The 14,085-nt window shown below is 49.2% G+C and overlaps 8 protein-coding genes across 8 annotated transcripts; 4 read left to right on the forward strand and 4 right to left on the reverse strand.

Moving 5' to 3' along the window:
* Nucleotides 1-596: 596 nt before the first annotated feature.
* N7519_007971 (zinc-dependent alcohol dehydrogenase) lies at nt 597-1,774 on the forward strand (the record flags this gene model as incomplete). Its single annotated transcript, XM_057294747.1, has 3 exons — nt 597-742; nt 805-1,532; nt 1,590-1,774. The coding sequence occupies 3 exons, from the start codon at nt 597-599 to the stop codon at nt 1,772-1,774; spliced, it is 1,059 nt and encodes a 352-aa protein (XP_057149558.1).
* A 762-nt stretch (nt 1,775-2,536) lies between these two features.
* Nucleotides 2,537-3,816, reverse strand: N7519_007972 (NAD-dependent epimerase/dehydratase; the record flags this gene model as incomplete). The annotated part of the gene is made up of 5 exons (XM_057294748.1): nt 2,537-2,856; nt 2,909-3,008; nt 3,070-3,242; nt 3,301-3,481; nt 3,550-3,816. The coding sequence occupies 5 exons, from the start codon at nt 3,814-3,816 to the stop codon at nt 2,537-2,539; spliced, it is 1,041 nt and encodes a 346-aa protein (XP_057149559.1).
* A 653-nt stretch (nt 3,817-4,469) lies between these two features.
* On the forward strand, nt 4,470-5,102 carry N7519_007973 (uncharacterized protein; the record flags this gene model as incomplete). The annotated part of the gene is made up of 1 exon (XM_057294749.1): nt 4,470-5,102. One exon carries the CDS (start codon nt 4,470-4,472, stop codon nt 5,100-5,102), a length of 633 nt encoding a protein of 210 aa, XP_057149560.1.
* A 244-nt stretch (nt 5,103-5,346) lies between these two features.
* N7519_007974 (transcription initiation factor TFIID subunit 7 family protein) lies at nt 5,347-6,794 on the reverse strand (the record flags this gene model as incomplete). The annotated part of the gene is made up of 3 exons (XM_057294750.1): nt 5,347-5,959; nt 5,988-6,460; nt 6,558-6,794. The coding sequence occupies 3 exons, from the start codon at nt 6,792-6,794 to the stop codon at nt 5,347-5,349; spliced, it is 1,323 nt and encodes a 440-aa protein (XP_057149561.1).
* Nucleotides 6,795-7,478: 684 nt separating this feature from the next.
* Nucleotides 7,479-8,132, forward strand: N7519_007975 (Bromodomain associated domain protein; the record flags this gene model as incomplete). The annotated part of the gene is made up of 1 exon (XM_057294751.1): nt 7,479-8,132. One exon carries the CDS (start codon nt 7,479-7,481, stop codon nt 8,130-8,132), a length of 654 nt encoding a protein of 217 aa, XP_057149562.1.
* Nucleotides 8,133-9,329: 1,197 nt separating this feature from the next.
* N7519_007976 (glycoside hydrolase family 16 protein) lies at nt 9,330-10,510 on the reverse strand (the record flags this gene model as incomplete). Its single annotated transcript, XM_057294752.1, has 2 exons — nt 9,330-9,627; nt 9,693-10,510. 2 exons carry the CDS (start codon nt 10,508-10,510, stop codon nt 9,330-9,332), a joined length of 1,116 nt encoding a protein of 371 aa, XP_057149563.1.
* A 1,571-nt stretch (nt 10,511-12,081) lies between these two features.
* Nucleotides 12,082-13,218, forward strand: N7519_007977 (uncharacterized protein; the record flags this gene model as incomplete). The annotated part of the gene is made up of 1 exon (XM_057294753.1): nt 12,082-13,218. The coding sequence occupies one exon, from the start codon at nt 12,082-12,084 to the stop codon at nt 13,216-13,218; it is 1,137 nt and encodes a 378-aa protein (XP_057149564.1).
* A 294-nt stretch (nt 13,219-13,512) lies between these two features.
* On the reverse strand, nt 13,513-13,914 carry N7519_007978 (uncharacterized protein; the record flags this gene model as incomplete). Its single annotated transcript, XM_057294754.1, has 1 exon — nt 13,513-13,914. The coding sequence occupies one exon, from the start codon at nt 13,912-13,914 to the stop codon at nt 13,513-13,515; it is 402 nt and encodes a 133-aa protein (XP_057149565.1).
* Between the last annotated feature and the right edge of the window lie 171 nt (nt 13,915-14,085).

Below are 14,085 nucleotides of genomic sequence, written 5' to 3' on the forward strand. Positions count from 1 at the left end.
GGAATAGTCCCTGTTTGAATGGGTCAAGACAGAAAAGCGAAACAGTAATACAAGAGCCGAGAGAGAGGAGTAATTCAAGGCTTGGTGGCTGTGATGGCTTGACTCGTTTGCGTAGGATGGTCTAAATTGGTCACTTATAGTGGTTTTCGTATGCGCTTTTCACCGAATGAGTACGAGAAAAGTTGCCAGGCCTCTGCGCTTGACGACGAAGACTTTCATGATCCGATTATCAAGCTCAAGACGATATATATATAATATGGTCTTTTTAGGTGTTCTATTTATAGGGTCAATTAGATGTCTTTCTTTCTGGATAATTCTCCCTTTTTCGCACTTATAACTAAAAGGATAATCACTAGCTGTGGAAAGGATGGGAATAATAGCACGAAGTAGACGTCAACTACTTGCCGATATACTGCCCGAAGACGATCAATTACCTCGGCAACCCGAACATCAAAATGTATCCGAACCCTTCAACATTCGTGCTTCCTATAGCAAACGAAAAAGCAGGTTTAAAGTGTAATAGAACATAGGGAATATTGACCACGTCGGATTTACCACTGAGCAAAAGCCAACGTCATCTGACACTGCTCGCATCAATGGCAAACTCCACACCCAGACAACAACAAGCCGCCGTGGTACAAAACCCAGGAGAAAACGCAACAATTGTTCTTCGAAATGATATACCTGTCGCAAATCCCGGACAAAACGAAGTTCTCGTCAAATTATCCTGCACCGGTTTGTGGTAAGCGCTTAACATCCGGAAATGAATTCAACCCAAAAACTAACTCAATACCTATCAAAAAGCCGCTCGGAACTCCGTGCCGTTTTAGCATGGGGCGCATATAACCCGATCATCGGCCACGAAGGAATCGGAATCGTAGTGAAAGCAGGACCAGAAGTCTCGGAATCCCTTGTCGGCAATCGCGTCGGCGTCAAATGGCTCTACAGTGCATGCGACGAATGCTCAGTCTGCAAACGGGGGTTCCCAAACCATTGTGCGCAGCAGCTCAATACGAGTCGCCATGTCCCCGGAACATTGCAGCAGTACGTTATCGCTGATGCGCGGTTCCTGAGTTTGATCCCGGAGAGTGTGGCCGATGAAGTTGCGGCGCCATTACTGTGCGCTGGACTTACGATGGTTGGTGCTTTGTCGAGACTTGATAATGAGCTTCAGGCTGGTGACTTTGTTGTTATTTCAGGGTCTGGGGGTGGGTTGGGACATATTGGTGTGCAAATTGCGGCGAGGATGAAAAACTTGCGGGTTATTGCTGTTGATAGTGGGGATGATAAGAAAGCACTGAGTTTGGAGTCTGGGGCGGAGGTTTTCATCGATTACAAGTCTGAAGATGTGGTTGCTCGCGTACGTGAGTTCACTGGAGAGGGTGCGCATGCGACTATCGTTGTGCCGGGGACGAAGGAAGCTTTGAAGATGGCACCTAACCTGGTGAGAAACTTGGGATTTGTTGTCAATGTTGGCTTGCCGCCGAATGACTTGGACATTCCTCTTTCGGCTACGCTGTGCACAGCGAGAGGTAAGATGACTGGGGTGTGGTCTTCCCTGGTCAGAATCGTATACTAACCCTCGGTAGGTCTCACCTTTATAGGCTCGTCTGTAGGCACCGAAGATCAATTATCTGAGTTGCTTCAAGGAGCAGCTGTTGGCAAGATAGCGCCATCGATCGAAGTCTTTGATTTCTCGGCTGTGCCGACTTTGATAGAGAAACTGAGGGAGGATGGTATTACGGGGAGGGCAGTGGTCACATTACCACAGTAACTGGACATTCCCATAGTACAATTTTAAATCGGATCGTTCAGTCCTCGAACTTTCCCCAATGCTGCCGGATCTGTGGTAAAATGATGGCACGAAGATAGAGAGGGAATTGGTTGAGGCCAAGCGACACTCCAATATTCCTTGGCAAATCTCAGGCTACAAGCAGTCTCTTCCCAACCATCAAGAATGGATACTTCACCAGCCATGACTCAATCACCAAAAGCCAAGAAACCAGACCCAAGCCCCAAGTTATCAGAAACCGCACGCGCAGCAATCATCAAAGCCTTGAACATGGCGATTCGGCTATAAAAATTGCAAAAGATCTAGGCGTCGCGCGATCCACTGTTTACCGCACGAAAACGCGTTTTCAAGAACGCAAAGATATGTCTTCAAAGCCTAGATCAGGCCGTCCTTCTAAGCTGAGTGACCAGACTACACGTTACATTGCACGCTTGGCGAGGAAAGACGATCGGCCCAGCTGGGCTGCTATTGCTGCCGCCGTCGATGGTGGACTCTCCAGGTCAACAATGAGGCGCGTTGCGCGCGTTCAACATGCCAAAAAGAAGCCACAGGCTCAAGATCAAGGTTTAACACTTTCGAGGGCGAAGAAATCCGACAAGAAGGCAGCACTTCGTCCATAGGGCTCGGAAACTGTACAATGAGATATTGGAACCTGATTTGCACGATTGCTCGTCTCAGGGAACTTCAAAAACTAAGGCATATGTACTTTCGAAATTAAGGGGGTCTGTCAGATATAGATGAGAGCTACAACGAGCACCGCATTCGAGACAAATCAAGTCCTTGGGCGATGCTATCCTCCAGAGAGGTCCACCCTTCTCGCCCACAGAATTCCCGCAGGAGCTTTTCTGCTTCCTTGGCGGGGATTATTTCACTCAGATCACGTCCCTCATCAACGGGAGGATCGGGAATCAAAGTACTATCAGGCTGGAGCTTTCGAACTACTGAGATCATATCAGTGAGGTTCACAGGAGCAGCAAAGCCGAAGAGTCGACGAGAGACAGTGTTTGGATCGAGGAGGGCCGCTGCGTGTAGACGCGCAATATCGACGACATCGGAGAAGTATTCTGTTTTTGTACATCAGTTATGATCAAACACCAATTTAAGGTGTCCACTTACGCGGCACAAATGACTCGAAAATACGTGTATCCCCCTTGGCTAGGCCAGCGACCCAGCCCATTGTCGATCCGTGGATCTCTTCGTGTAGGATTCTCCCGAGCTAGTTAAAGTCAATATTATCCGTTTGGATGGTCTGCCACACGAGCATAGAAGGAACTCACGGTAAATTCTGGCAACACGGTGTTGAATTGGAAGCCTGGCTTGTTCTTCTCCATCCATCTCCATGCTGCCTTCTCTCCCTCAGTCTTGGAAGCAGCATAGCCGAAGAAACCCTTCAGATGCTCTGGGGCATCTGGATTATAGGCTTGCTTGATAGCCTCGTCATTCCAGGAATCTAGATCTGTCATCAGCCAACGTCCTTCCATTTCCTTCTCTATGAACTGGTCTCTCACCCTCACGAACAACAATACCCTCCTTATTCGGCTCCGGAAACAACGCGGTGATCGCGGAAGAGGTCATGACAACCCGCTGTATATCACAATGTCTCGACGCAGCCTCCAGCAAATTGTTAATAGCTCTCAACACCCACGGTACAACCTCTTCCGGGTTCGAGCTGAAGCTGACATCTGATGCCTACACATCCCAGCGCCTCGTTAGCACATACTCTCGTCCTCGAATCTATTTCATTGCTGAAAACATACCACATGCGCCACCCCGGATACACCGTCCATCACATCGACCAGGGTATCCACATTCTCAAAGTTAGCAAGAATAACAGACTCGTATGAGTCGTTCCCGAACTTCTCCCGGAACATCTCATCGAGCCATGGTTTCGGGGCGCGGACAGTCCCGCGAACCTTGAAGCCTAGTTCAAGCAGACTGTAGACAACATTACTCCCAATGAAGCCGTTCGCGCCGGTCACCAGGATCCGCGAGCCGCGAGGCAGACAGTAGAGTTGTTTAGCCATGGAGGATATATCAGGGGGTTCCCGGCTCCTGTGTGAAAAACAGGGAGAGGAGCATCGCGAGTAAGCGAGTGGGGAGACTGTGGAGTCGAATAAACTTCCCCTAATTGTTCCCTACGGTGTCGAAAGTCCGCGGGTGGGTTAGGGGGGTTGGGTGACAGACCCCCGGGACCTGGTGATTAGTATGATTAGTTGGATTACAGTTCGAGTTAGTCCATAATCAGTAGTGGCGACGGGGATAGGCGGGATATGGGATATTGTGTTGCCGAGAGCTTGGGACACCCGACAGTCTGGGTCGAAACGACGATCTGTGCGGAACAAGGTGAAAGTCCCGAGGAGAAAGTGGACATTTCGGTAGCCTTGACGGGTCGCATTTATTGATTGGATGCCGGGTACGAGAGTACAACAATACAACCTCAGTACATAATTGTCCACTTACAGGACTTATCTCATAAATTGCTCTAATAAAAGGCAATTGCACCCAGGAGACCAACCTTGGAAGTACCGATGGCATTGTTGTACATCCACTCTCCTCTCATTGGTCGAGCACCTTGACGTCACAGGTGGATACGCAGCTGTCACTTTCTTCAACCGTTTACTCTCCAAACACCTTGGACATATTCTCGCCTGTTACAATACAAATAACTTCAATCACAATGCAGACCTCAGGAACCCAAGACCAACCCGCTCAACCCCCAAAACAAGCAGCGTACGCCCAGTCCTCGAACCCCGTCTCACAGACGCCACAAGAGCAACGAGCACCGCAAGAGCAAAGAGCAACTACCGAACCAGTCCGACACCGCGGCGATACAATCGGGCCAATTAAACGCACAGCCGAATCCCGTCCCTCAAGCGACCAAGAGCGAGCTCGTCTAAGCACACAGCGCCAGCAGCAAGAACAGCAAATGCAAAATGCCCCCGACGTCGATCTAGAATATGGCGTCGAGCAGCAGCCTGCTGAGGGATATATTGCGGATACGGTTCAGCGTAAGGGGATGGGGATGCAGCGCGCGCAGGCTGGAGCCCATGCTGGTCCGGTTGGGAGTGCGGGTGGGCCTGGTCATCCCGGTTTCGGGGAGGCGGACGACCTAGCGGCGAATTTGGGATCGAAGAGGGTTGAGCATGATCGGATTCTTGGTGATAGGGTTGGGAGGAGTCCGACTGAGCCTCAGGAGGGGGATGTTGCTGAAAGGGAGGCTGTTCGACGACGTAAGTTGGAGCGGGATGAGAAGTTAGATGTGCAGGGGGCGATTAAACAGGCTACTGGTGATCCCGTGGTGGGTCAATAGGTAACCCAAGTGTATCTCGGTGATGGACCTGGATTTGGTCTTGGGATGTTGTCGGAAGAAGGGGGATTTATGGTTCCTAGGATATCTGGACATAAATTTCATTAAGTATTTCGAGCTAGCTAAATGCTGCTTGTATCAACACGGACCGGACTTGCACTCGGTCGGACAAACTGGGTATGATTATTGAAATGGTAACGCCGAAAAATCTCCATATTGAACCATAGGATGCGAAGAGGATGGGAGATCAGATATCGTCCCCAGCTGGCATACCCATAGAGACCTTCTTCAGTTGCAGGTCCTTCTTCAGTTCCTGGATACGTCGGCCCATCTTGTTGCGCAAAATGTGATTCTGCACCTTCTCCCACTGTGCGGTCTCAGTACGGATGAGAGCTTCCAGCTCGGCGACTTCCTCGCGCTGTTGCTGGAGTTGTTGTTGCTGTTCGATTTGATCGTCATCCAACTCATCTTCTTCCTCCTCCTCGTCGGAGATATTGCTCTCATCGGCAGAGGTGTCGCCGCGTTCGGTCGGTCCTCCAGCTGGTGTGAAAGGATGCATGGACGGAGTGTCTGCCTGCTCTGGTCCTGCTCCTGGTCCTTCATCATCCCCGGCAGCCAGTGCGGCTTCCATCTCAGCGGCAAGGGCGTCTTCAAAGTCGTCCATCATCTCTTCTTCTGCTTCACCGTATGCATCTTGTTCATCATCGTATTCTTCCGCGTAGTCTCCCGATTCCACCAAGCCCTCGACGCGATTCAGGGATGTGCTATCCACCAACTCGAACTTGGGAGGGAAAATCGAATGTTCGTCCTGAGCCATGAGCTCTTCCACGGCCTTTTCAACTTGTTCAATTGTGCGCGTGCTAACACGGTTGCGGAATCGCCGCTTACGAACCCAGCGGAGGGGTGGGGCGAGACCGTGTGCGTATTGAAGTGCTCTTTTCATCTAGTACGTCAACGCCCGGGGGCAGTGGGTATTCCATTGCTTCTTGGTCACTGTTGACGCGTCCCAGCACCAACAGCATTTGACAGATATCTGCTGACTTGTACCAGCCTCGTCGGTCCCAACTTTTCATGCCCTCGACGATGCAGGGTAGATCCACTAGGGCTGCCGCATATAGGCGGCCCCGAACATTCAAGATGGAACGCCGGCCCTCACGTGTGAGGGCTTTGATCCCGACATCATTCCTGAATGTCCTTTCGGTGATTGCCTTTCTCACGATCTCGCAATCCTCCCCTGGGAGCATTCGTAGGATAAATTGTTCTTCGATGGCCGGATCGTTTTCGGTGTCTGAGGCTTCGGAGTCATAACCAACGCCCACTGGTCTGTTGGGGACGATTCCCTTGTTTTTGATTCGGATTGACTGCAAGGCAGGCTTCTTGGATGGGAGTAGCTTTATTCGCTTGGGGGGGTTGCTGGCTGGTCTCGGGTTCAGGTTCGGGCTCGAGCTCGGGCGCAACACTTTCAGCCGGTCGCTTCTTTGTCGATTTCTTCTTCTTTGGTTTCTCTTCATTGGATTCGGGTTGTGACTTTCGTGCGATCTTAAGCGTGATCTTGCGTGGTGGTTGAGGAGTTTCGGCCGGGGGCGCAGGTGCAGGCACAGGCACAGGCGCGGGCACAGGGGCAGGCGCAGGGGCAGGCGCAGGTTCTTCTGCTGGCGGGTCCGGCCTCCTTGAGAATTTGATTTTCAGAGGCATGTCGATATGGTATCTAGGTAACAGGTGGAAGGAACGTAAGAGATAGGAAATGAGGATGTAAGGTGGAGGTGAGCTTGCGGGACGCGCCAAGACCAGGTGATCTGCGAACTGGCTGCCTGACTTTTTAATGTTGATGCCTGAATTATGCCTGGTTCTTGACCACCATACTAGTATAACCAAACATTTTCTATAATGGAAACTATTCTGATTGTACAGAATGTCTCTATGAGTTTATCCTTACAGCACCTACTTTGGCACGAGCCAGCAGAAGAGGATACGGAGATTATAGGACTTTATACGGTGGGAATGGCTTTAACATCTATAATTGGATGAATGGAGAAATTCGTACAGTAGGAATAGGCTTCTCTTCTTAAGGTGTCTGTTTTAAAGTGTACGATCAAATTACTATAGTCGTCACATGGCTTGTCTGGAATGCTGGAATAATAGTGCGAATACCTAGGTAGCTTCAATATACAGTAGGGCGGTGTCAAAAGCGGTCTGAGGTAAGGCATAATTCAGGCAGAAAATACGGGACATCGAGCATCAGACTCCAGGCCGCTATACACCTCCGAACACCTCGATCTCTTCCTTTACTTTTTGTCACACTTCCCTCACAACCTACTTTGCCTTCTTTAGACACACTAATCCTGCTTTCACCTCATCAACAAATTGTCCTCCACCAAAATGTCAGGCCCAAACCTGCACAACGCTCTCCTCCGCCCTCCAATCATTCAAATCCTCCGCGCTCAAGGCTTTCATTCAACACGCCCTTCAGTCTTGGAGTCGATTCAGGACCTAACTGGGCGATATCTGATTATTCTCGCCTCGGCTGCAGCTGACCACGCCGCAAATGCGCACCCTTACGACCCGGTTCCCGACCTCGAAGACATCTACCAAGCTCTCCAGGACGCAGGAGCCATACGACCACAATTACGCGAATGGGAAGAGGAATGGCAGGGAGAAGAAGATATGCGTGGTCTAGATGCCTTCCTCGGTTGGATTACTGGCCCTGTCCACCGTGAAATTCGACGTGTTGCCGGCTTTGTGCCCAGCGAGGGTGATATGGTTGATCCCGACGCTGTTGAAAAGGAGGATTATCTCACTGCATTGAAGAAGAAACACAGTAAGACTGGTGAGGAGTCTCGATACGCGGGAACTGTCCTAGGAAAGAGTGCCGAGGAACACCCTATCATCATTGAGGGTGGTGCCCCCAGCATTCAAGACTGGACTGCGCAGGTTCGCGCCCGGGCTTCAGAGGCGGCAGCGGCAGACAGTGACAGTTCGGGCGTGAGCAGTGCACCAAGCCATCTCTCAGATGACGAAACGATGGGTGTGTGAAGGGTTGAACATGGCCTCATGGATTGCTTGACTGGAAAGGCCACAAAGCTTGAATCTCGACTTCACCAATGTGTCCAGGCCTCATCCGACACGACGCCCTTCTGGTCCTTCTTCCGGTCAGACTCTCTTCGATATCTACCCTTCCCGTTTTGAAGCACGAAATTACTTCACAATTGTGCCCAGACCTGATATGATATTCCACCCTTGCGGTCAGATTGTCTTTCATCTCCATGCACTTCTCTATCGGAAGCACAAACAGCCCCAACCACCATGTGCTGGGGCAATCAAAGCCTTTCATCCCCAGTGGTCGGCGACATTGTTCCGACTCGACCTGAGGCATGGTCATCCCCTCCACTTCATTCTGCAATGCAGACAACTCTCTTCTGGTAACCCAACCACTAGAATCCCGCCTATGCATCGTGCGGTATCTAATGGGATGAGTGTGACAGCCATGAGATGAAGTTGCAAGTTGATTCAGTCTGTTTTACATGAAAATGGCTAGTATTTCGTTTAACTGTGGATTGACATTCATTGACGAGTCAATTATTCGTCTTGTTTTTATTTCTGGTCTTGTTTTCACTTCTGTTTGCATCTGAGCATTCGAGCGGATATGCGTGCATCACAATGGGATTCCGATATGGCATTTTTCTGCCTGTCCCAGCCACCGCAAGACGAGACACATGCCTTCCGATATTTGTTCTGTCGAATAGTAGCTTCACATGTTCGGAAAGATATCATATTTTCGAATGGCAAACAGCAAACTCTGTGCTTCTGTAGTATTGAACAGCGACCGTCGAGTTTCACTCCCGAGGTAGCGGTCTGGGAAAAAGACCATCGAGTAACGAAGAAACAGCCCGTGTACTTGGAGGTTGAACCAGCCGAGTCTCTTGAGGACCCCAGTTTGTACTCGTAACTGACTGTACGCAGTGGCGATGAAAGTGTCCGGTCCTTCAGGTACTTGGAGTTCACATGTTCATGCATCTGTGCCTGATATCCATGTCACTCATTGTTCATGTTTCTAGGAACGAATAGCCTCAAATGTATAGCGGAAACGCCAAAGATATTGTAGACAAATGTGAAACACAGCAGTCATTGACGATAATATCATGTCCTAAATTGATTAAATATACAGATATAGAAGAAGGCGAGACCTTATAATAAGTAAACATGACCGAAATATAGTACATAAATGACCGGTTAAGGAACCGCCTGGTAGCTACCTTTGCTACGCAATTCACTTTGCCTCCATCTCAACTTCGACTCCTCCAACGTCGTGAGCTCCGCGTTGTACTCACCGTCGTTCAACGCGCGTTGTAGACGGCCGTCCCGGCGTTGCTTCAAACAATAAAATATAAATGCGCCAATGAGAAGCGCACCAACAACAGCGGCACCGCAATACACTCCGATATGAGCCCCCTGGCCGAGATCATCCCATTTCTGGGATAGGGTCTTGGCTGATTTCTTGTTGATTTGCGTTATGGCGGTTGAGTTTCCACTGCGATTTGAAGTCAGTCACGGAAATCATTGAACAACTGGGTACTGGCTTCGAAACACACTCACCTGACAACGTCGATACTATCGTATGTCCCTGTATGTCCCGTGTACTTGTACTCCTTTCCACTGGAGAAGTCCTGAACCCGAATCTTTGACACTGTCATAGTAAACGGAACATCGGACCAGTCAACTAAACCACCACCCCAGTCGAGATTGCCTTGCGACTGTCCCTTGATTCCAACCGGCCAATTGCTAACCTTGACCTGACAAGGTGTCTGAGGATAGTTTTTGCCATACACAGTCAACGGCTCAGAGTAGTTGACTGTCCGCACCAAGTCACCGTCAATCCACCATTCAAGCCGGTCTTTATCCCAGTACGAGGTATAATTGTGGAACTCAGTATCCGCATTTGAAACCGCATGGTATCCGCCCCGGTCACTCGTGGTCGTGTTCCCCTTGCCGAAGAAATCGGATTGCACTCCGCTAGTGTTATAACCAACCCATTCCCAGTCGATCTCGTCCAGGTCGTCTGATTGAAGGATAACACTGCTGATGATGCCGGCTCCCTTCGCCATCTTGACGTGCGCTTCCATCACACCGAAGAATATGTAAAAATTGGATACTAGGAGAGTCGACGCGTTTTCGGTTTTGATGCTGAAGTCCGCTCCTTCGGATGTGTAGTCCAGAGTGCCGGTTCTCATGTCCCACAGCTCGCTATCGAGAGTTGAGTTGAACAGCCATGTGTGCTCGGTTCCGAGGGCGGGATCCGCACTGCATGTCTTGTTGAGGGGGTTGCAATCCGTTCCGGTGTATTCGGCATTGACATTGGTGACTCCGAGAATGGTAGTAAGGGCTAGAAGGAAGAAAGAAAACCACGATATCATCATGTCGGTGCTTTGTATCAACGGTCAGTTCGATCCTGGTATCCGCACAATGCCGCTCTATATCGCAATTTCTTAGCGGAAGTATCACGCTAGCAGGAAGAAATGAATGTGTCAAAGTCTGCCCCTAAGAAGTTCATCCGCAAGAGGCAATAACAAAGTCTGCGTGTGGTTAATAGCCGAAAAGTCCGACATGACTGCTAGCAAAATCAAGATTAGGGAGGTCAATAAGCGAGCTAGCAAGCTAAAGGCATCAACAATTCAAGCTGTAATTAGAACCTTGCCCCTACTTAGTCGAGCTTAGCGTGAAAAAGTGTCGCAGACGACTGATCCAGTTGAGATTCAAGCTATGGAGACTGAAGCTATCTCCGAGTCCGAGAGAACGCTATTACGAAGCTTGACTCGGCACTATATACTAGCTCGCTTCTTAGCGCAAATTAAACTGCCTCATTGCGTTAGCCGCCTGTTGAAGGCCCACTGGCAGCGTAATTACCCAGTTCTTTTCACGATGCCGATTGGCTATGCTACTATGTTTAGCCCACCAGCATCCACTCCGAGGAACAGATCAGGAACAATATCCGGCCATTGCCCATGTTCGTTAATAAAGAGAAGGTGGAAATTCAAAATTGGAAATGAAAAGCGCAAAAAGACGCGTATATTATTATTGGACTCACGAAACAGCCCTAAAGAGTATTTAAAAGAACTGCTCGCCTCTTCAACGTTCTCTTTCCTGCTTTGACTTTTTGTCGAGGAGCTTACATTGGGTTCAGGGCAATTGCCCATCGAAATGGAGGTAATGAGGTCTGCTAATTGTACTTTTCTGACATTATTCACATAATATAGGACCGTTCTAGTACCAACAGGGAACCAACTTAGACCGAGTTCCACTACTTTGGCAAGCACTTTATTTCCCTAGACCATCTACAGCTGAGTCTATTGCAAACACTTTCTTCCTCAAGAATTGGCTCTAGGGAATGGCAGGCAAGTGATGTCCTTGCCAAAGTAGTTGGACTCGCTCTATATTGAGGCCTTGTTAGGCCTGCTTTTGGCACAGTACAGTCATGCCACTTTATACAAGTTCCATTGTTTTCTTCTGCTTACTATCATATAGCTATATCTAGCTGCACAGTTAGACCAACAAGCAAAGCAAAATGCCGGAAGACCTGAGTGCGTAGGCGTCAGCGCTGTGTTTGCGTCAACTCTTACTGCCTTGGGAGGTTCTCGCCAAACGAACGGTTTCACAGATAGAAACAGCAAACTTTTCGTCTTTCTGCCTAGATATCTCTTGGTTTGGTCTTTCCTCCCTCGACTTGTTTTGTTTACCTTTTCCCCGTCCATTTTCCATTTCTCGTCCGTCTCTCTCGTTGACGAGACGCATCCGTTTCCCACAACAACTGGTTCACGTCAACCATGCAGTATCGCCTCCTGTTTGCAGCTCTGGCTGCTACTATCACTCTTGTTCTCGCCCACATAGGCCCAGTCTGTAATGCCTTCGACAACGCGTGTCCATCCAACAAGGGCAACATTGCAGCTCATATCAACTACAATTTGACTCAGGCTTGGGCGTTTGACGAATGGACAACCTTGGCGGCGAAGTAGTCGCCGGGCCTGATGGTGCAGAGTTCACGTTCAACAAGCAACGCGATGCCCTGACAATCGTAACCGACTACTACATCTTCTATGGCGAGGTATCTGTTGAGATGAAGGCCTCCCCCGGTACTGGCATTGTCAGCTCCATCCATATGCTGTCAGATAACAATGATGAGATTGACTGGGTGAGCTCCAACTTGCATTTTTGTCCCATGGGAAACGAACCTAACCATACATACAGGAAATACTGGGTGACTTTACCGACATGCTACAGACGAATTATTTCGGCAAGGGCGATACCAGTGAGGATTACAATCGCTGGGCATGGCAGCGGGTGGAAACCCCCCCAAGAAGTCTTCCACAACTACACTTGGATTTGGTCCAAGGAGGAACTGTCATGGGCGATCGATGGCACCGTTGTTCGGACAGTCCACTATGCTGATGCAAAGGGTGGCACCCGCTTTCCGCAGACACCAATGCGCATTCGAATCGGTATCTGGGCAGCAGGCGATCCGACCAGAAACAAGCGCACCATCGGCTGGGCTGGCGGCGAGACTGATTACTCAAACGCACCGTTCACGATGTATGTCAAATCGATTGAGATTGTCAACTACACCCCGGCAGAAAGCTATGTCTACTCCGACAGATCTGGCTCTTCGGACAGTATTAAGATAAATCGCCACACTTCCTCGAGCGAGACTTCAGCCACCACCGATACTGCCATGCAGGTTTTATCTTCTACCGATTCATCGACTATGACGACTTATCCCGCGTCACAAAATGAGATTGCAGGCTCCTTGACCGTTAATTCGAGTTTGACCGAATCCAAAAATTCAACCACCCCCGATATCCCCTTGGCCCAAATGACTATCCCCCAACTCTTGCATCATCTCGAGACCACAGTTGAGAATATCCTGGATTTCCTGTCGACCAAAGCTAGAGCGACCTTCATCTCGAGGAAGGGTACTGTCACCTCAGCGATAGGTTCTTGGGACCTCTTTTTTCTCCAGGCTTTCGGTGTTATTGTCGTTATCTTTCTGGTCCTAGGCATTGTTTTAGCGTGGGTTTGCTTTTTCTCGCGTATTTGCACTCCTCAGGATTATAGTCGAGGCAGCTGGTGATATGAATTCGTATCCGTGAATAGTTCACAGTTCCCAGAATTTGCGCAAGTCCTTCTATGAATCTTTGAATTCAACACCCGCTGGGGTTTCAAAAGCGTGATAGCAGCATTGAATTCCTCCTATGTAGGCTTGTCGTACTTCCTAGAAAGATAACAAAGTACATATGTGAAATAGATGATTTACTAGAGTATCTACAAGCCAGGAAAAGGCTTGAATTAGGTAAATATGTCAGAAGTACTCAGTTCTGGATTTCTTAACTATACCGTAGAGGAGTCAATCCCCCGAACACTCATGTCAAATATACCACTCAGTCGATTGCGCGGCAAGAAGTGCCTCCTTGAGGATACAAGCTGCGCTGTATTCAATATCATCCTCTCTCATCCAATCAAAAGTCCGGCTATTTATCTGATAACTGGTCCAATCGCTCTTGAGGACAAGGATTGCCTCGGGCAAACAAAGCCTGAGTGTCATAGAGAAACGTTGGAATTGGGCATATCCAAGAAGGTGGCTGCGAGGCTTGCCTTCATCGCATCTTGCTTGCAATACCAGATCGCGACAAAGTCTTTCTAAATTCTCGATCACTTCGTGGCGCCGCCATGCCTTGTATGTTAGAGTTTCAATCTGTGTTTCCACAATCTGGACTATATTGGTATAGTCCGTCTCCAGGCCTGGTCCAAACACGGGGACTGGGGACATTGTTGTGGTAATGTTAGTATTGTAAGTGTATCAAGTTTACTAGGGCTAATTGCTAGTTCGGCTAAGCGTGAGTATCAGGAAATAGATCGCCTAGGATACACCTAGAATGATGTAGGACTGAAGATATTTATCACTCCCTGCTTAACTGTGTAGGTTTCCGAAGATGTTACC

This window comes from Penicillium mononematosum, assembly GCF_028829835.1.
Source record: "Penicillium mononematosum strain IBT 11891 chromosome Unknown utg000003l:1.0-8172316.0:1.0-8177699.0, whole genome shotgun sequence".
Classification (NCBI taxonomy): domain Eukaryota; kingdom Fungi; phylum Ascomycota; class Eurotiomycetes; order Eurotiales; family Aspergillaceae; genus Penicillium; species Penicillium mononematosum.